Source organism: Sardina pilchardus, chromosome 10, assembly GCF_963854185.1.
Source record: "Sardina pilchardus chromosome 10, fSarPil1.1, whole genome shotgun sequence".
Taxonomy (NCBI): Eukaryota; Metazoa; Chordata; class Actinopteri; order Clupeiformes; family Clupeidae; genus Sardina; species Sardina pilchardus.
In genome coordinates, this window is record NC_085003.1 from 29,493,612 (window position 1) to 29,516,111 (window position 22,500).

Here is a 22,500-nt window from a genome sequence, read left to right on the forward strand (position 1 = left end):
CGTGTGTGTGTGTACGTGTGTGTGTGTGCGCATATTGTGCATTTATGTGAGTGTGTGTGAGTGAATGTCTGTGTGTATGTGTGTGTGTGTGCATGTGTGTGTGTATTGTGCATTTATGTGAGTGTGTGTGTGTGTGTGTGTGTGTGTGTGTGTGTGTGTGTGTGTGTGTGTGTGGACTCACCAGCTCCTTGAGCTCTCTCTGTCGGTCACATAGCTGCTCGTACATGCGCAGGCCGACCTGGGTGCTCTCCAGGGTGGAGATGATCTGCAGCTGGGTGTCCTTGTTCTCAATGATGTTGTACTCGAGCATCAAGCACAGGATCTGAGGAACGCACGCACACACACACACACACACACATGAGTACGGTGTAGAACAAACACCATCAGTGCCTACAGATGTAATTTGTTTCAAAAACAAACTTGCACGAATGTTTTCCTTCTGTATAAAGGCCCGAAGCAATAAATTCATTCTCAAAATGACCCACAAAGTCAAATAAAACATGTCAGCAAGAGCCCCTCCTCACCCTGTGAGGTTTGTTCATATTACTATAAAGCTCACACCCAACTGAGGAACTCTTCCTCTAAGGATTCAGAGTAAATCTTTTGCAAAAGCCCTTTAACACTTTTCCAGATTTTTCTCTCTTTCTTCTCTGACGGTATACGTGCAGAACAGATTTTCAAGCAAGACACATACTTTTTTTTTAATCTCAATTTTTACCAAATATAATTTTGTCCATTTTATTCTGCATCCTTAATGCAGTATTTTTTCTGCAAATGTTATCTAACTTTCTAAAGCAACACACACACACAAACACACACACACACACACACCTCCACCATGGTCTGGTTGCCTCGCAGGGCCAGTAGCATGCAGGGTCCCAGCTTGTTCTCAGCCAGGGAGAGCAGGAACTTCTTGGTCTTATAGCATGACCCCATGAGGATGTGCACCTGAGATAGATAGATAGATAGATAGATAGATAGATAGATAGATAGATAGATAGAGAGACAGAGAGACAGAGACAGAGACACAGAGAGAGAGGACATCAGGGACCAGAGGGATGGGCAAAATCCCCATCCAGAGCCCAAGAGGACTGTGCTGGCAGTAGGCCAGCCACCCCACACCACTGCCCACGGGAGGGACTCAGAAGAACGGTCTCATGAAAGCATTCTGGTCATTCATTAGCAAGATTCCTAAGATTCTCAATATGCACAAAACACCAATGCCGAGTACAGTACATTCCCTCGTTCTCTTGCCAAGTATGTATTTATCAAGTCATGTATAGAGAACATATTGAATAGCATAGTCTCTGCGTGCAGTTGAAACCAACAAAGACCAAACATATTGAGAGAAACATCTCCATATGACTATCACTGGAATGCCTCAGTGTCATAAAAATGATACATATTTATACTTTTTAAAGCATTTTATGGTTTCCCATGTACATATTTATAGATGGTCCACACAAATACACAGTTAAATGGACAGAGGATTTGACACACACCATGCTGGCAAACAGCTCTCCGTCGTCATCACAGGCCACACCGCCTGGACTGTACAGCTGGAACCAGCCGTCTTTCCCCGAGCGAACACTCAGGAGGCAGGAGTGAACCTGTAGAGCACACACACACACACACACACACACACACACACACACACACACACACACACACACACACACACACACACACACACACACACACACACACACACACACACACACACACACACACACACACACACACACACACACACACACACACACACACACACACACACACACACACACACACACACACACACACACACACACACACACACACACACACACACACACACACACACACACACACACACACACACACACACACACACACACACACACACACACAGTATTTTAGTATCCACCAAGAATAAAAAGAGATATTGTCACATTTACCATACAATGTCCTCTAGGTTTATTGGCACCCCTAGCCCTAGTAAAGCATTATGAAAACTGCTCTCTTTGACGAGAAACACTGGTGGGTTTGGGATGCATAGAAGAGTGACTATACCGAAAAGATTCCCATGCCTAATGAGAATTATGGTGGAGGGGGCCATGATATTGTGGGGCTGTTTTTATTCCAAAGGCCCTGGGAACCTTGTTAAGGTGCATGGTATCATGACCTCAAATAACCTGAACGTGTTCAATGACAATCTGTCAATCTCTGGCAAGACACTTAAAAGTGGGCCATGACTGGATCATTCATCAGGTCAACGAACCGAAACAAAGAGAGTCCAGATCAAAGCAAAAATGGTTTTGGCCTGAACGCAAAAGCTTCTGCCGTTGTCATGTGATGTCAAGCTACATCTACATTATTGTGGATTCCTTTGAATCTGAAAGCTATTGCTATTATGAGGTGGTCATTTCCTCCGCCGTGCCCACAGTTCTGAGTGTACCGTACATTTGTCATCCTTTTCAAGAATCAGAATTAGGGCTTTTAATGCTCACTAATTCAACAAGTTTTCAACGGTTTTCTCAGGGACACCTGCATGGCCATTCACCTGACGTAGCAACAGAAACAGGAAGGTGAGACTTGACAGAGAGTAGACATAAGTGAATGGCTGTGCAATTTGCAGATCAAAGGTGTAACGCGGATGCATTTCGCACTTCGCACTTTTCGATTTCGTTTCTCTGTTGACGTAAAACAAATTAGATTCCGGAATCATAACGAAACTAAAATGAACCTGATGAACTCCACAGAAAAACAGTGGGGTGAGTAAAAGAGGAGAATGCAAGAGGATGCAGGGGTGCAAATATTTTTTGGTAAATATGTTTATTCCTTTATGAAGCAATTTTTTTCCTCAGAATAAATCTGTTTCCTATTGAAGGTTGCATTTTTTTCCCATTGTTTTCATTGAGAGACTACAATAAATTACCCAAAGATTTTTTTTATACCAGTTTTTAGCTAACTTTACCAGAGGTGACAATAATTATGGAGGGCACTGTACATGTGCTGCGCCTATGAGGGAAAAAACACACTAGCATGAACTCACCTCTTGTCGTGGGTCCTCTGCAAACCTCTGAATGACGTGTTTCAGCTCCCTGTTGACACAGGCAGCAAGTCAAACAGAGCAACACCAATACCCATATGGCACCTGAACACACACACACGCACACACACACACACACACACACACACACACACACATACACACACAAACAAACCTAACACTAACAAAGCCCTCACAGCCCTGCCCTGCTGATCTCTACGTTAATGTTAGTGAGGGATATACAGTTGGAGGTGCAATGAAAGACACTTACTTTGTGAATTTGGCATGTGCAAGGGCCCTGTAAAGGAAACAGAGAAACACCAGGTGAGATTCTGAAAGAACAGCGCAGCCCTGAACATAAACACACAACAATGGAATAAACACCAGGGCAGGTGTAAAGCAAACACAACAGTGCGAGTCAAATTTGTTTGTGTTTGAGAGTTAAGCTATACAAGCCAACATGTTGTGACCGCCCAGTGTGTGTGTGTGCGCGTGTGCGCGCATGTGTGTCTGTGTTTGTCTGCCAGACAGTGTTGAGCTGGGCATGTCCTGTTGTTGTTGGAAGGCATCCAGGGAATGACTGCCCCCTGGAGCAGGCGAGTTCCCACCAGTGGCAGCACCTGAGAACAGGTGAGCCTTAATGAGGCCTCGGCCTCGGCGGCCAATTACAGGGGCAGCCCGGGGGCCTCCTACCCCCTCTCCCCGGCCCCTCCCGGCCCCTCCCCCGCCCGGTCCCCATCTGCAGGACACATGCGTCAGCACACACTCCCTCAACACCCACCGAGCACTGGCAACATGCATCATGTACGTACGTACACGCTTGGGCCACATGTACAAACACACACACACACACACACACACACACACACACACACACACACACACACACACACACACACACACACACACACACACACACACACACACACACACACACACACACACACACACACACACACACACACAGGCATGCCACCGGTTCGCAATAACAAGATAACATGGGTATGGAAGAAACAACACTGAAGAAAGACAAATTAATGGGTGGATATGAAGACATTGGAAGAGAGTGGGGAGAGAGTGGTAGTTGCTGAAACCGAGGCAGTGAAAATAGGACGGAGCCAAGGTAGCACGAGGAGGAGTGGCGGTGGGGGAGAGCGAGAGATGACGACGAATTGGAGATGAAAAGGAGGTGGAATAATTGCTGTGAAAATAGGACAGATGTAATGGAAGAAAGGGAGATGGAGAGAGGGATGGAGGGAGAGAGGGATGGACACTCACTCTTTGGGGAAGGGGATGGGCTGAAGCAGACTAGCCAGCGCTGGTCTCCAGTCATCGTAGTCAGACCTGAGGAGAGAAAAACAAACCCTTAGTGAGTGACTGAGTGAAGGAGAAAGATAGAGAGAGAGAAAGAGACAGAGAGAGAGAAAGCGTGAAAGAGAGTCTGACAGATAAAGTGAGAAACTGAATGTGTCTGTGTCAGAATGCAAATCCTGTTTAGTATTTACATGATGAATACATAGGATTCATGTTTCAATGGGGGTACGAGACAGAGACAGAGACAGTTTCCAACACACACAGGCCCACTGTTACACCAAGAACTAACTCAGAAATGACAACGTTGAGGTCAGAACAGATCTCGAGGGAGAAAATGAACACTGAAAAGAGCCCCAACTAAGGCCCTAGATATCAGAGCAGAAACAGGCTTTAAGTAGGAGCAAGTTACAGCCTCATGACGCACCCAAATATTCCAAACAGATGTGACTCCGATGAGGCCACACTCAAAACAAGCCGCAAGGACCCCACACACACACACACAGACGCAGATTCCTCTCCTATCAAGCAAACAGCTGCTTACAGCTGTTCTGTGAAGCCTAAAGAAATCTTGGTAAACACACAAATGCATATACATACACACACATGCCGCACCACTCCACACCACATCACGGCACATCACTTCAACAGATCACAGCTCTGTACACACGTCACTCTGTATTTATAGGCCTGCTCGGCATCAGATAATCTGCTATGGTTTCCTGTTAATCACTGTTCTGAGGAAAAAAGGACTTCACTGTGACATTTACAGAGAAAGTGGAAACTTGGGGCAAGATAGGGGAAGAGGAGTTTAGCGCTCAACTCAAACAGCTGTGCACAGTCATCTGGACACACAGAAAAACTGGCATGGGTGGTAGGGGGTTAGATGCACAGTCATCTGGAGGTTGAGGGCCAAGTGTAAAAGAAAGGGCATAGGTGACAGAGCAAAAAGGTGCCCACCCACAGACAGACAGACAGACCGACAAACGCAGAAACACTGGCATCCAATTTTAAATCATGGGCAACGTGCAGTCAGGTTGGCAATGACAAAACGGTCTTGCATATGAACTAAAGCGCCAAAGTTTGCCCTTAATATCCAGCTCATGGTTTTAAATGAGCTAGTAGAGGGACAAGGACACACAGACAGACAGACAAACAGACAGACAGTCCAGAGAGAACGCTGAACATACAGACAATACCCTTATCACGTGGTTGCCGTTTAGATTTTTTTCTGCGCAAAACAAGACTGAGGTGGGAAACCCGATGTGCACCGTCACTTGATCTTTGATCACCATCTTGATAGTTTGGACGAAAAACATTTAGCCTTTGCAAGTAATATTCACAATGATGGATCTCTAAAAGTGGGCTAATGAAGTCAATCGGATCCTGAGATCAGTATAAACGGATGTTAATAGGAGAGATGACTGCATCATCATCAACCACATAGAAGGTAAGCAAGCAATTAGTCTCGACCTAAATCTCAACCTCAAAATGTGCTTCAAGTATAGACAGACATCCATCAGCAGTGGTTTGCCCAAATAAAGCTGGATTGCTCAAAACAAATGGAAAGCTTTGGATGTCTGTGTCTCTTGGGAAACAAAGAAAAGATAGTTCTTTGTTCCATGGTTAGTAAGAACTACAGTCTGGTACACAACAGTAAGCTATTACTCCCTTCACTCACAGTAACATTCACAATGTTCTCCCAATACAGCCTCCTTTTCGTGCCGAAAATATAAAAAAAATGGCGACCACGTCATCATGACATAAGAATATTGGGGTTGTGGGGTGGGGGAGGGTTTTGGGTGTGGACGGACTCACAGCATCTTGAGGATGAGGGCGAAGCAGCCGAGCGTGCGGTCGGCCTGCGCGGGCAGCTGGATGGCCAGGGCGCTGAGCGCGGGGCTGACCATCAGGCAGTCGATGAGGTTGGGCTCGCTGTCCCCGCCGGCCGGGCCGCCGCCTCCGCCACCGCCACCGCGCCGCAGGGCCGCGTTGGCCGCGTTGTTGCTCCGCTCCAGCTCCACCAGCACCTCGCTCGAGTTGACGATGGGCGGCGCCGGCGCCGTGGGCACGGGCAGAGGCAGGGGCGAGGGCAGGGAAGGCGGCGGCGGGGGCGAGAGCGTGGGCGCGGGCGTGGGCGTCGGGGCCAGGAGAGCGCCCGGAGGAGGGGTGGGCGGCTCCTGCCGCAGCAGGCGCAGGGGCATCGGGGGCTTCCGCTCGCTCTGGGGCTGGCAGCCATTACGGATCTCCTTCAGGCTGGGGGAGTTGTCACGACTACGGAGAATGGGAAAGGGGAGGGGGGGGCATGAAATGACACTCTGCATAAACATCATCATTCTAATTATCATTATGGGTCTCAGTTACACCTGAAAGAGGATGACTAATAAAGGTAACAGAGACCAATTACCTTTGACAATGCACCAGAGAGAGAGTGCAAGGAGAGCGCACTGCTGGAGATGGGAAATGGAGAGAGCAACAGAAGGAGAGGAGGAAAGAGAGAGACAGTCAAGGGGGGGAGGGAGAGAGAGAGAGAGAGAGAGAGAGAGAGAGAGAGAGAGAGAGAGAGAGAGAGAGAGAGACTGATCCCCTGGGTCAGAGGTGACAAAGAGCCGAATGGAAACTATGAAATTAAGCCTCCCGCCACAGCGGGGTGGCAAAGACCCCCCAGGGCCGCAGACAGACGACAAAAACACTCTGTCGCTCCGCTCTGTGCGGAGGTGCTCTCTCCGCGCGGGCCAATCCTGCTCGCCACAGCTAACCTCGAGCAACCTCCCGAAACTCAGAAGCGGCTAATTACGACCTTTGTGCAATATACGCTGAGGCAAAGAGGAGCGGAATTAGCACCAATTGGTGGACTGGGGCACATGTAGCGCTAGCCAAATGCCTGGGGGCTGGGAGGTGACGTCTGTGTGTGTGTGTGTGTGTGGCGTAGGGTAGGGGTAGGGGGTTGTGATGGGGAGGGTCTACTGTGAAGAGCTGGTTTCCTGAAGCCGGAGGTGGTGAAGGGGACTTTGAGGCATGTGGTTGATTGGGTTGTGAGAAAGAGGAGACTTAAAGGGATAGTTCGGGTTTTAAGACACAAAGTTATATGGGTGCCCGTCAGCAACGTTGTGCATCAGCACTGACTTACCCCGCAACAGCGTCCTGTGAGCCGAGATCCAGCCGGTTTTTGATGCTGAAGAAAGTAGTCCGGCAAGTTTCTGGGGTCACGAAAGTAAGTGTTTTTCTTCTCAAAACCATATGCGTTCAAAAGAGTGATATATTTGCACCACAAAAACGTTGTCCAGGAAAAATTCAAACCTCGTTATCACTTACTTATTTTTCGCGATTCCTATCACTGCGCGCTACTGACAGCTGGACAACGTTTTTGTGGTGCAAATATATCACTCTGTTGAACGCATATGGTTTTGAGAAGAAAAACACTTTACTTTCGTGACCCCAGAAACATGCTGAAGAAAATAGTCCGGCATCAAAAACGATCAAAAACCGGCTGGATCTCGGCTCACAGGACGCTGTCGGGGGGTAAGTCAGTGCTGATGCACAACGTTGCTGACAGGGAACCCATATAACTTCGTGTCTTAAAATCCGAACTATCCCTTTAACTGACCAAAAGCACTATACAGCACAATCAATATAATCAACTTCATGTTTCGCAATGGTTCTTGATTCGATGCCCCATAATTTGCGTCGGGCCGTATCACCGTCTAGAACGTGCATTAACTTTGAATAACCGCACGGCGTGTCGTCCATTATCCCGTACATAACCACTTGCCCTTAATTTATTTCAAAATGTCAAAGAATAATCAGATATAGAATGAACCGTCTCACCAATGTCTTCTTATTCTATGACACAGCAATGGGTCATAGGGAAATGAGGTCTTTAGTGGGTACTTTTTAATTATATGGTGAACAGGTGGCTCACCTGTTGATGAACTCTTCATAGCAGGAGTAAATGGCTGCCAAACACACAGCCACCAGATTGGGCAGAACACGGGGGTGAGGGCACTGTCCTGTAGGTCCATGCATGCTGTAACACACACACACACACACACACACACACACACACACACACACACACACACACACACACATTTTAACTACTTTATTTATGTCCGCAATTCATAATAAATGTACAAAAGGACATAAATGTTACAGATGCAGAACATTGCTAAGGCATGATCCACCAATGTGAGCATGATGACAATTCAAACAGCAGATTTTATGGATACACACAACACCTTCTTCTCCATATATGGCGACTCCCAATAATGGAGGATATTGAGCAGTATTTGGCAATTTGCTTTGCCCTTGCTTTTGTAAAGCCAACTATCCTGAGACCCCTAATGACAAGCCTATGCACGTGGCCCAGGCTGCCAAAGATGAGCACCAGATATTGACACTTGTAGCCAAGGCTAGTTATTGTCTGTACAAGAGGGTGATATTTTACTAGCTTTGTTAAGTAAGCCTCCTCTAGACAAGAATCAAAACAGCAGCCTACTTCCAGGATGAACACATCCCTATTGTACTCATCAATGACTACAATATCAGGCCTGGTGGCACTTAACTCAGAGAACACAGACATTTCTCTGGAACACCTGGAAAACATTTGTTGTTTAACAACACAATTTACATGTATTGACACATGTGGCGAGAATAAAGATGGTAACTTCTCAGATATAATGTCCACAATCCTTGTTGATCTGTAAGTTGTTTGTTGTAGGCAGTAAAATCCACAGGTTGGGGATCTTCTCCCGCCAGATGTTGCACAGGTGTCGGGTCATAGCCACGCCACTTTTGTTTGTAGATCCTACCGCTTGATAAGGCTTGTTTGTGCGCTGTTTTGATGGTCGACAGTAAACACATTGTCAAGACCGTTCTCCAAAGCATTACGCATCTGTTTGCATTAACGATGGCAATTACAACGGGTGTGCGGGCTGGATTTAGGACAGTTTAGAGGGACTCTCCCTACTCCCCTACTCCCAACTCGGCATGGACGCCACACACACACACACACACACACACACACACACACACACACACACACACACACACACACACACACACACACACACACACACACACACACACACACACACACACACACACACAGTGATGATTTGTTAATGTTCAGAAACAGTCATGATCCCTGTTCGCCGCTTAAAGCGTTTTGCTGATTTATTGCAAACTGGAGTAAATTGTGAGCATTTTGAAATACAATAAAATGCGTTCAAACATCTTTGGCAAATGCAACAGAAAGATGTTAAGTGATGACCAACGCAACGACTTTAAGAGACAGATTTCTTTAGATGTTACATTTAGTTGATGCCCATCCCCAGCTTACTGTAGTGATAACTCAATTAAATAGGTATCTGATTTGTTTGTGGATTGCTGTATGCCCCTGTGCTTCACAAAAGCATTGCTAAGCAACGTCAATGGTTAGGGTGGGGGGAGAAATACAGAGCTGGTGTTAAACGTGTGTGTTTAAGTGTAAAAGAGAGAGATCGAGAGAGAGAGTGAGTGTGTGTGTGTGTATGTGTGTGTGTGTGTGTGTGAGAGAGTGCTAAAAAAGCAAAGTCTCAATATCAGTTAATAATGGTAGCGGTTTCAACAGCGCGTTGGGCCTGCAGAGAGGCTAGATGGTGCTGTGTGCTGGTCTGCAGAGCGCACTGACCTGTGGATGAACTTCTTCACCACTTCCATGCCCGCATTGAGCTCGTTCAGAGCCAGGATGTACTCCTGTGTGAACAGCCGCAATCTGGGGCACTTCCCAAAATCCTGAGCAGGAGAACGGGGGATCAGGCAGAGAAGGAAGGGAGAGAGGGAGAGGACGAAGGAGAGGGAGACAGAGAGGGAGAGAGGGAGAGGGGGGATCGGAGAGAGAGGGAGGAGAGTGAGAAAAGGAAAGACAGAAAGAAAGAAAGAAAGAAAGAAAGAGAGAGGAGAGCGAGATGGTGAGAGAGGGAGAGGAGGGAAATTGGGGAGAGAAGGAGGGGAAAGGGTGAGAGAAAGAAAGAAAGAAAGAAAGAGAGAAGCAAAAGAGGGAGAGAAAGAAAGAAAGAAAGAAAGAAGTGAAAGAGGGAGAGAAAGAGAGAGAAACAGAAGGAGGGAGGGAGAAAGAAAGAGAGGAGGGAAGCAGGGGGAGGGGGAGTGAGAGTGTTTTAACAGGTAACATAGCATTCCAGAGGCCAAAATCAAACATTCACCATACTTTTAGAAGACTGAAACTGATATTCAACTCCACTTTAATGAAATGTACACAAACCCACCATGTTGTGCTTAAGGATTCTCTGCACCACAGGAGTGAACACTTCAATCACCACCATCGACCGAGGGCGCTCACGACAGTGCTGGAAAACAAACAGACACACACACACACACACACACACACACACACACATACACACACACACCAGGACAGGTTATTTTTAGCGCTGACTGAAAGCTCTTAGAAAAATTCCTCAGAACCCTCTGACGTCTACTCTGAGCGAGTGAGTGAGTGAGTGTGTGTGTGTGTGTGTGCCAGTGAGTGTGTGTTACCTTGCAAAAGAATTCACACAGGTCAGGTGGTGGATGATTGTTCTCCAGGAGTGGAGCTATGGCCTGCAGAAAAACACACACATGGCATTATGACGGCGCTTTACTCAACTAATAAATACAAACAAATAAATCCTTTATAAGACATAACATAAACCCTTAACTCACTTATACACACACACAAACACACACACACACACACACACACACACACACAGTCATGAGCCACGTCTGATTCACTCACCACGATGATGTTCTCATGGTCCTGCGTGCTGAGGCTGGTGTTCTGAGACCGACACAGTGACGAAACAAGAAAAAAAAACACAAGGAGTGGGTCAGTGTGGCTGCCGAGATGCTCAGACAGGAGGAGTCAACGCCGCCCACTCCTGAGCCCTCCCTTCCTGTCCAACACATCACTTCCTGTCTGCTTCTGTGCCATGCTCAACACTCAAAATTTCCCATCTATCTATAACTCCTACGTGCCCAAACACGCGCTATTTTCTCCCCTGGCTTCCCAACAGCTCAGTCAGCATGGCAGAGCCTTCACCCCCGACCTGCCTCATCTTTTGGGCAGGCCACAAAGCCACAATGTGTAAAAGTGAAGGCCAAGTCGAGTCCTTGTTGGCCAAGGCCTCATGCGGCCGCCTCTTTGACGAGGGCTCCTTGCCTTGCCTTCTGTTTTTTCCCCTCCCTCTCTTAATCACGTCTTTCACCTTTTCTAATCCTTTTCATGTCATGTCATTTCTTGATGGAAACTCTAAACACTAGTCCCTCTCTCTCTCTCTTTGCCACCCCTCTCATTCAGTGACTTGCTTTCAAATTGAGTTTCAAGTAAGCTTAAAAAAAAAAAAAAACACAATACATATTGCATAGCCAGAAAGGATGCCACTCCACATCCTAATCATTGCTGACAAAACCCGGGATCAGGTACCCAATAACTCTCCCCTCACGCTCATTCTACTCCCGTCCTTCTCGAATCCCACTAAAGACTACAGGGGGAGGGCGTTCTGTGGTGCCCCGCCCCTTCTCTCCTCTCCCATCCAATCATCCTCTCCGTGCCTCTTACCTCGGCCAATAGAGTGGAGATGATGTGTAGCGGGGCCTGGTGGATGGACTCGTCCTGCAGCGGGGAGGTGAGGGCCATGTCCACCAGCGCCCGGATCTCCTTCAGCACAACCTCCCACCGGCTCGGGTTGCTCAGGACCTTACGGTACTTGTAGATCTTTTTCTAGAGGAGGAGGAGGCGCAGGAGGAGGAGAACAAGGAGCAAGAGGAGTGGGGGGGAAGGGGTAGAAACAAAATGGGAAGGAGGAGCAGGTAGAGGTGGAGATGAGGAGGAAGAGAAAAAGAAGAAGAAGAAGAAGAAGGAGCAGGAACAAGAGAAGAAGAACAAGACCAAGAAAGGGGAAGAGGAGAAGGAGAAGGAGGAGGAGGAGGAGGAGGAGGAGGAGGCAGACAGCACGTCAGCAGGGAAGGTCAGTTCAGACTAACTGGCTTTATGCTGCTCAGCTGATGAAACACGCATAAGCCTGGCAGCCCACTGGAGGGTCAAGCCCAGAGACTCCCGTCTAGACAGCCCTAACAATGAGGCTCTTCTGAGAGCCAGGTGGTCAGAGCTGGAGGAATTCTAGACCCAAGCGAAAGCGCTGTGTGGGAGCTTGCACTGACTGGACCTTTGCTTTATTCATGTGAACCAGTGATGGGGCTACTCAGCCTATAAGCATACAAATCTGGCTAAGCAACAGAGGGGACAAGGGAAGGTGGGGGGTGCTTGTGGTCGTATCCTTGTAAAGACTTCAGTTAAATTTCAAGATGTCTAACAGGCGTGAGATATTGGCCATCTCCAGGCATCTCCTATCCTGTATGTCACAGGGTACTACTCACTCATTCACCTTGCTAAATGTTGGAGAAAGCATTCGACACCCTAGAGAACTTAACTAGCTTGCTCAGAAACACGGCACCCCTGCGTGCGTGCGTGCACACACACACACACACACACACACACGCACACACACACACCCTTTCTCTCTCTCTCGCGCACAGACCAAGTCCTTATTAATACTTAAGTGAAAGTAACCCAGTAAGCCTACCTTCCACTGTAGAGAGTGAAACCACTGGTCTCGCAAGTAGCTGTTCGCTGCCTGTGATGGAGAAACAGACAGGGAGAATAAAGAGGTGGGGAGAGAAAGAGAGAGACCAGGAGAAGGGAGAGAGAGGGGGTAGCGGAGTGTGGGGTGAGGTTAGGGGAGACACAGGAAGAAATAAAGAAATAAGAAAGAAAGTGAGGATAAATATGAACTGATCCCAGTCTGCAGTCTACACTAGAGGACCAGGTACCGATGAGAGAATCTGTTCAGAACTTGCAGTCATTCCTTCACTACATGCTGCATTGTCATGTTATTTAACTGCATTTCAGGGAATATCAATAAAAGTGCAGTAGTGTTGTTTTGATTGAGTAAACAGAAGTCAAGTCACAATAACCCATTACAGTTTTACTGAAATTGGAAAACAACATTTAAGAAAATATAATTTATGAAAATGCATTAATATGGTGGATATAGCCTTTTGGAGAAGAGCTTTTCATATTGTACACAATCAACTGAATGAGTGAATGGAGTGTTGTGAACACGGGGAGCGTTCAGTAAGGACCAGGGATGCGTGGCCTACCTGCAGCAGGACAGTCCCACCAGGGAAGCTCAGCTGGACGCAGTACTTGGGTGCGTTCTCCCAGGACAGGAGCTGCACATCCTCTATTGAACTGTAGGACAGCACCGACTCCATGTATCCTGTAGGCTGCAAAAGAATAAGGGCAGAAGGTCATTCCAAGGCCATCCACCACCATCGGCCATTTTTAGGCCTAGAATTATTCAGCAGAAGATTGCCACATACAAGTGTCCAAAGGATTAAAAAACAAACAACCAACCAAACAAACAAAGAAATAAATCAATCTAAAACATTGAAACATTCAGTTCAGTTTGAAATCCTCAAATGTTTGATTTCTTAATTACATTTGACTGAACATTTTTAAAAGGAAGCTACTTTTCAATTCAATTGCATTGCTTAATTACATCTTGTTGAGTTGTGTTGATCTTAATGTTGTTATCCATGTGTGGTATGCACTCAAACTGAGCTATGTCGCTGATTGCGGAGTAAGACCCAATCACAGCATCTACTTAATGAAAGGCTACAGGGTACGTTTCCACTGGGGTAAATGTGTTGCTTCTGATGGATGCTAAAGAGGACGTCTCGCTCAAGAACTACATGATCAAATGTAGGATGTCTATCGTCCCTTAGAATTATATGGTTCTATCTGACATTTTTGTTCATAAGGTGAGGTGAGGTGTTTCTTGAAGTTGTATGCATTGTTGGAAATTATATCTGAAGAGTCACGTCCCACTTATCAACAAAACTCTATGGAATTCTAAAACTTTGAAGCCGAATATCTCAGAACCACTCAGAATGCAGTTAGAACCCTATTCTATGGGAATGCTATGTGCGTTTGTCAGTTTGAAAGAACAGCTCTAGTATACACATGCGAGATGAGTATGGGAGATAGTAGTGACAAGTAGGCTCAGATGTCCTCCTGTCAACACTCCCAAAACACACACACATACAGAAATAAGCACATACTCTGCGTGTCACCAACTGCAAACACACACATCCACCGTCAACATACAGTATTATCATGGCCTCTCTCTCACTCAATCACACACACACACACACACACACACAAAAGTGCCTATCCTTGTTTGGCCTCTCCACCAGGAACCTTTGCACTATGTGATGACGCACCTTAACAATCCATCTCTTCAACATACAGATGATAAAAATATGTCAAATAAATCACTATGTCAAAATGTCAGCCCTTTCATGTGTCCTTTCCTTACATAACCGTTCAGTGTACAGTACAAGCTGGGATGCAAATATGCTGCAGATAATATTTCTCTCTGGCCATCTGTAGTCTGCAGTGAGCCCACAACACTAATATTTACACATTTATCAAGAGTGTGTATTTGCTAGTCGACTCTCTTTGGCATCACTAATAATGTGCTGTCTGGGCAGGCAGGCGAGAGACAGACAGAGAGAGAGAGAGAGAGAGAAAGAAAGAAAGAATGAAAGAATGAGAGAGAGAGAGAAAGAGAGAGAGAAGAGTAAAAAAAGACAGAGAACAGGATATGACAGAGAGAGAGAGAAAGAGAGAAAGAGAAAGAAAGAGAGACAAAGGGGGAAGGGTAGGAGAGCTCGTCAGGCTTCTGTTCTCCGGGCCCGTTCTTTGTTTCTGGTCACATGGGCTAAAATGGCTGCTCCATCCTGTGCTTCCAAACACACTACTCCAAAGGAGGCTGTTCCCTTTTAAGTCTCCCCCTCCCTCTACTCCTCAGATACAGCTGTTCCACCTCCGCCTCCACCTCCCCCCCCCAGCGATCCGCATTCCAGTTCTGACTAGAGGTCTGCTGCTCATCACGGAGGCTGTGCAGCCCCATCGTCTTTTTACGAGTCATCCTTTCTGTTTCAAAGAACAAACAGACTGTCCCTTCCCTTTCTACAAGCGTCTCTACGGTGCGGTTACAGGTTCATCTCACTCTCTCGGGATGAGCTGGGGGGGGACATGTGGAGCTTCTGAGCAGGTTGCGCTGTGGACACTGGAGTAAGTCTGGAGTCCCTACTGAACACTTACAGACCACCGACACTCATTCCGCTGCTACAGCTCTTTCTAATTACCAACGGGAGTGCCACCGCTTCTCCGGCTGAGACTACTGCTTTCCAGTAGCTCTCCCCTACTCTGTTTCAAGGACACACATACGCAGACAAGTATCCGACACTCAGACACAAACACATACAAATGGGCCGCAACTAACAATTATTTTCATAGTCGATTCATTATTTTCTCGATTAATCGTTTGAAAAATTGTTTTAAACTATATTGTTTTGTCCACAGGTGAAATTCACAACCGTGAAGGAGTAAATAAAGGCTGAAAATATTCAAGTTTAAGAACCTGAAATCCTTACAGTTCCTTACAGTTTACACAAATCGGTTACCAAAATAGTGTCCGATTAATTTGATAGTTCCCAGCTTATCGATTAATTGATTAACTGTAACAGCCCTGAGACACACACACACACACACACAAACACACGTATCAAGACACATGCCAAAACCAGGACTAACATGACCCCAAAGACACGCACGCACGCGCACACACACACACATACGCACACACGCACACACACACACAGACCAGATGAAGAAGTAATCATGTTCATGAAAACAAGAGAAACATTCAGAGGGGAATTAAGTAAATATGTGATGACAAGAGTTAGATGGAGAGCACAATTGGAAACCATGTAAACAGGTTGTCATAGATACTATACCCTACCTAGCAGCTTGCTTTGGAAAGACTACAGCTTCCATCCATCTCTGCAACAAGCCATTACGCACTTCTCCATCACTCTCTTTCTCTACCTCTTTCTGTTATTCTCATTCTCACTCTTTTTATTGGCCTCTGCATTCTATTGCTCTCTCTTTTTCCCCTCTCTCCTTCGTTGACACAATGCCATTCTTTCTTGAGGAGGAGCTGAAAAGCACTCTTCTTTCCACATTGCTCGGTTGCCATGGAAACAAAAGAGATGAAATAGACATGTTGTTTCCAAGGCCATCCAGACGGCTTGGGTTGGGGAGGGGGGGAAAGTAGAAAACACACACACATACATACACACACACACACACACACACACAGCCCAGTGTCCAGCACAGAAACAAGGTTATCATCTGCAATATGAACGGATGCCAATAATCAATCAATTAACGAACAAGGGACCCTGCCTTCTGGGCTTCCTTCATAACAGGGACAACATCCTGACACGTGACCAGGGTGGAGCTTCTCCCCCACCCTCTCCACATGCTGGTGTCACATCAGCCTCTGCTGCCACCACTATCCAACACACGCCACAGCAGAGGGACGCTTACCCTTTGCTCGGAATCAAACACAGTGTTTGCTATCAAACAAAACACACACACACTGACACACACACACACACATACACACACGCACACTACAAAAAAGGCATGATGCTTTATCAGAAATGCACACACGTAATCTAAAAGAAACCCTCCCACAAACACACACGCATGAATGCACGCGCACACACACACACACACACACACACACACACACACACACACACACACACACACACACACACACACACACACACACACACACACACACACACACACACACACAGGAAAGACGTAAACCACACACTAATGAGAACATTTTCTGAACAGCTGTGTGAAACCCATCAGAAGTGACAGCAACACAGAAGGCTATCTCTCTCTCTCTCTCTCTTTCCCACAAGTCGCTCTACTCACTGCCTCTGTTTTGACCATAGCTTTGGCTTCACACTATTATTTACCTCTATCCATCTGTCTTAATTTCACCCCCCCAGTTCTCTCTTCTGTTCTGTGCATGTCTATTTAGCCAACAAATAAAAACAAATAATCTTGTTGCAAAACAAGAAGTGTTGTTTACAGAAGGTGATAATCAGCCCCCCTCTTCATATGGAGTATTTCGGAAGCGAATCAAATCAAAGCAGCTTTAGAAGTAATATGGCATATTACCTTAGACCTCAAGTTACTTACCGAAATCCATGACCAACACATCTTTAATAATAAACCTAAGAGTACGACACGTAACATACAGTATTTATACCAAAATAACAACATCTGCGACTGCATCTGTCCCACATGATTCCCTCACCATAGTCCCTCCATGATTGGCTATCATATCCTAAAAGCTTGTGACAATCATGTTCCAACAGCAAAACTCCGTCACAAATGGCTTGATCTAAGGGCCAAACAAGTTTTTACTCTTTCTATGCCTTCAAAAGAGACATGTCATCACCATACTGTCAGCTATAACACCAGATAGCATTATCATAGTAGCCTTCCAATATGTTAGAAGCACTTTACGACACCGATAAATAACAAAAAAGACACTACACTTGACATTTGATATGACACAACAGATTACAAACTGCACGGAGCACTCATCTCCCAGCCTCCACTTAAGGTCAGTTTGCAGGAACTCGGGGGTAGTTTTCAGAGGTTTCACACCTTTGTGTGGGTCTCCTCTGTAGGAACCACATGACGATCAGCAACTCTCAGAACTTTTTTACAAGGGCAAAATAAGTCTCTGCTCAGGGCAAATGCTGTTGAGAGCAGTCCTGAAACCATTACAGTGGTGTAAGATATAAACAAGTCATAAACTAGATGTGTACAGAATACAACAAATGCCATTGTTAAAATCTAGCAAGGCAGATATGATAAATTAATCATACTGTAGCTTATGTTTATGTTTAAAACCACAAAAGATAGTTTCGGCCTCAAAGGTGGATAATTTAGGTACAAGCTAGTGTGGCGTATCAGTGGAGTGATAGTATCTGCTGCAGCTGCCTTGCTATTTTAGTCAATCTAAATAGCGTTGCGTTCGCGGAGCAAAGGCTGCATCGTTCGTCCTGTACTGCATTGGAGACTGCTCAAAAGCCTAAATAACAGGGGATTCCTGTACTGTACATGTCCTCATTATCTGAGTAGTGTGCCGAGATCCTGCAATGAAAACCCAGCCACACAGTCCTCATAATCAACAGAGACGGGGGTTCCATTCCAAAAGGATGAGCTGTGTTTGTGTGTGTGTGTGTGTGTGCGTGTGTATGTGTGTGTGTGTGTGTGCGTGTGTGTGCGTCTGTGTGTGTGTGTGTGTTTGTAAGTGTATACAGAGAGCAAAGCCTCTGGCTTAGTCCCTCTCTTATCGGTCAAAGTGTTTTCATGAGTGTCTTGAATCTGGGTGGAAGCCCAGCGCTGGCGTTGGGTTCTGGCTGACCGGGTGCCATTGGTTCCAATGGCGGCGCGGCAGATTGGAGCGGAGCCGAAACGACTGTCGGAGCTGAGTCAACAAGTTACTGGGAAGTCTGGTTCTCTAAACTGTCAGTGAATTGAGTGTCATGGTTACAGGCCATCTTGTGTACTAACAAACTTACGACTACACACGTCAGGGGCTTGAGGAGGAAGCTAAAACGGCATGCTCCATCAAGGTCTTCAGAAACCACACATTGTTTAAGAGCTTCTGACGCCAACAAAAGATAAATGTTCCACTTTAAGCAGAGATACATTTCTAGGTGTAGAGTGAAAGAGAGATGGGGGTGATGCCGTTTGAAAGAGGGTCTGCGAACTAATAGGGATTTCTAAAAGGTCCATGTTGTTCTTTTTACTGTATTTATGTGTCAGATAAATTGAGTGGTAGGAGCAGGCTTCACTTAGTATAGTCTCTTGTGTCTCTTTGCAGAGTGCTAGGCCAAGCTTGTATGCCAACTGCACTTTGCATACAAACGTGTTTATATGCAAAGTGCAGCCTTTTTTTCTTTTCTGTATTTATGCGTCCAATGTCCAAATTGGCAGAACAGCACTCATCTCAGCGTTCTAAAACGCCCCTTCATAGGCACTGTTTGCAGTCACTAGAACATACAGAACATACTAGAATCCGTTTATTAGCACATTCAGACAGCATGGTACTGGGCAATGAGGAGTGCCGTGTACTATAACTATTGACGCTTCTACTTTGAGGTAATTTTTTACCCCCCTGTGCACAAGGACCATTGACTGATGTGCATGCCAAGGCAGCATATGCACCATTATTAAAATCTGCTTCTGTTTAAATTTGCTAAACATCAAACCCGTGAAGGCTTCAGAGACGGGCTACAGTAATTTCCAGCATATAAGCCACATTGTGTACAAGTCGCAGGACGGTGTTTTATGCAAGTTAAAAGGAACAAAACCATATTAACACCATATTAACTGCCTCCCTGTATTAACTTCCTAGCTGAAGAAATTTTGCTAAATCAATTTATAAGCCGCGGCTAATAGTCTGGAAATGACGGCAACAAATGCCTTAGAACTGGGCAAATGAGAAAACATTTTATTAACATGCTGATTCTTTTTTTTAATGCTTCCTGATACCACAAGCTTTTAGGAGGTTGTCAATAAACTTCAATAGCTAGTAACTAAATAGCAATGCTTTCCGTTTCATTACTTAATATTCAGGTAATAATTGTGTTGGTTAATTAATCTCTTAGTGTCTAGTACCGTATGCAAATACAAACAAAAGAAACTGTGTAGTTCTAGCTAGGGGCACAGCCGAACTACAACATTTGAGGTCAGGAGGTTCACATTCTGACTAGAATTGTGAGCCATCAGGCTAGTGTAATTCTAGTGGTAGTCTCTCCAGTTAGTAGTTTTTACCACCATTGTGTCCGGATGCGCCTTAAAAGACTTCTATTTCTAGGTCTACGGAGTCTTCAAGGTCTACTGTAAGTTTTACCTCAATGACGTGCTAGCAGACCTAAAGCCAAACTTCCCTTTCGAAACCCTCATCTTCCTTTGTGTCGCACACTCATGACAAAGTGGGGAAACATGATTACGCACACATAGTTTCTGAGGGTAAGAAAACGGTCGCCTGAAAGGAGTATCACCCACCAACAAGTTCACAACAAGTGTTGTTTCAAAATATCAATTTACAACTCATTCAAGTCATTGTCAGTCTTCTTTTCCCATGTCGACAGTTTGATTGCATGCAAGATGTTACTCATATAAAGATATAAAAAGGTATGGGGTAAGTCAAGTGTGTTTTTGAGCTATAAACTAAATGATACAGTGAAACACCGGGATTACTTGCAGAATCTCCATGGAGTGCTGCTGTTCTCTGGGTGTTTAACTATTATCACCATCACAGAGTAATCGTTCTATGTTCTTTGTCTTTTAATTATTACTTTTTAAACAATTTCAAACTAATGACATTTTTATGTTTTTCATGTATTACCTTGGGTGATATATGTCTTCTTTTTTTAGAATTAACTTTTTAAATCTTTATCATTCCTTCTACGCTCTTATTAGCAATTAGCCTCCTGTTTGCTTTTGTTTATGTAAAACACAATGAATGATCTCGGTGTATGAAATGGGCTAAAGCTGACTTGAGTTATTAACGTGCAAGTGTAGAGAATTACTCATTTTATGAGTAGGTATGAGTATGCAAATTGCTCAACACAGTTGACGCTAATGTACAGTCAGCCGTTGGGGAGCCGTTCTCTACGTCACAATATGGACAGGGCAACCCTCTAGGGCCCCCACCCATAAGCAGGTGTCTCATTTAAATGTATCTTGAGGCTGGTGGAGAAGGCTCACTTAAAAGATCCTCTTGACAAAAGATTGGCAGAAGGCCAGTGTTTCTTACCATTGCTTGTAACCATGGCAACATCTCAAAGCTTGCACATACATGCACTGGCGCGGCGTATACCACAGTTACTGACATGCAACTGGCGTTTGAGCCAAAAGACTTGGATACAAATGTGAAGTGGAGGCCAAAGAAACAAATGATACTGTAAGGGTATCCAAGCACCTCAATGTGCTTGTTAAGGGGGTCATGTTCCCCGGGTCCTATGTTCTCCGGTTTTCCCCACAAGGGTCCTATGCTCCCCGGTTGCAATGCATACCGGAGAACATAGAACCCTTTTTGGGAAAAGCGGGGAACATAGGACCCTTTTTTATAATTTAAGAAAAAAAGGGTCCTATGCTTCCCGGTCCCATTCAAAGTGGGGAACATAGGACCCGGGGAACATAGGACCTGGGGAACATAGGTACGCTCCCCTTGTTAAGCTAGTCTGCTAAAACAGATAGGTGCTCATGTTATCCGTTGACAAAGACTCATTTAAACTAGCTTAGGCATGAGCCATACAGTATGTGGCAGTACATCAATACAAGCCTCCTTGTGGTATGCCACCAGGTGCCTCATCCCAATCTTCACCACAATCCAAATCTGCTATGTTGGAGAGAAAATGACATGTGCAGAAAGAAACTTGCACGACTTCTAATATCTTTGTTAGCAAGGGATAATCACAGACGAGACTACTTGATCATAGTGACATGGTCAAGGATGTGCACAGTCAGTGCGCGTGTGAGGGTAGCGTTAAAGGAATTGTTACTCAAATGATTATCTAATTTTTATGTAATTAAAAAAATAATAATCTGCCTGGTTATTTATTTGAGAAACATTTTTTGTAGCTCTGGCAAATATCTAGACTACAGTACCTTAACTATATGATTAAATGAAAAGATAACACTTAACATAAAGCACAATGAATGAACAGCATCTGACATACAGTACATAAACTGTCAACATAAACGGAATTTGGCTCCTGACCAGGAACACAAATACCGTTTCCCTACAGTCTATAGAACATGAGCAATCAGAGAGAATCTTCCATCCAGCCAGGCACTGGTCAAACCTGTTCCTCTATGTCACAGGGAAGTGGATCTCATTCCCACTGACAGGAAAACTGATAATGCAATCCCACAATCCTCTGCCGTCACAGAGAGACACATCAGCAACAGTAGCGGCGGCAGAAACAACACGCTGATGGGAAAACAGATATAGGTGGGTTCTTCTTCCTGTGAACTGGCTAGCGGGGAGGGGGGCTTCCCAGAGAGGAAAGGGGAGGGACTGACCATCTCCTGTCAGAGTGAACATGACTCAGAAGCTCCAAACACACCTAGCCTGTATATTATCTACCCT

General features: G+C 45.5%; 1 protein-coding gene across 1 annotated transcript in view; it reads right to left on the reverse strand.

Moving 5' to 3' along the window:
- The window catches only part of cmip (c-Maf inducing protein), a 33,282-nt gene that overhangs the window by 2,261 nt on the left and 8,521 nt on the right, over positions 1-22,500 (reverse strand). The window contains exons 2-16 of the mRNA XM_062547561.1: positions 13,544-13,669; positions 12,967-13,017; positions 11,943-12,104; positions 11,121-11,162; positions 10,880-10,942; positions 10,609-10,689; positions 10,014-10,117; positions 8,265-8,369; positions 6,161-6,616; positions 4,310-4,375; positions 3,303-3,329; positions 3,035-3,083; positions 1,503-1,610; positions 832-948; positions 175-322 (exon numbers count right to left, since the gene is read on the reverse strand). Of these exons, the coding sequence (XP_062403545.1) occupies positions 175-322; positions 832-948; positions 1,503-1,610; positions 3,035-3,083; positions 3,303-3,329; positions 4,310-4,375; positions 6,161-6,616; positions 8,265-8,369; positions 10,014-10,117; positions 10,609-10,689; positions 10,880-10,942; positions 11,121-11,162; positions 11,943-12,104; positions 12,967-13,017; positions 13,544-13,669 (1,705 nt within the window). The remainder of the gene's footprint in view (positions 1-174; positions 323-831; positions 949-1,502; positions 1,611-3,034; positions 3,084-3,302; positions 3,330-4,309; positions 4,376-6,160; positions 6,617-8,264; positions 8,370-10,013; positions 10,118-10,608; positions 10,690-10,879; positions 10,943-11,120; positions 11,163-11,942; positions 12,105-12,966; positions 13,018-13,543; positions 13,670-22,500) is intronic.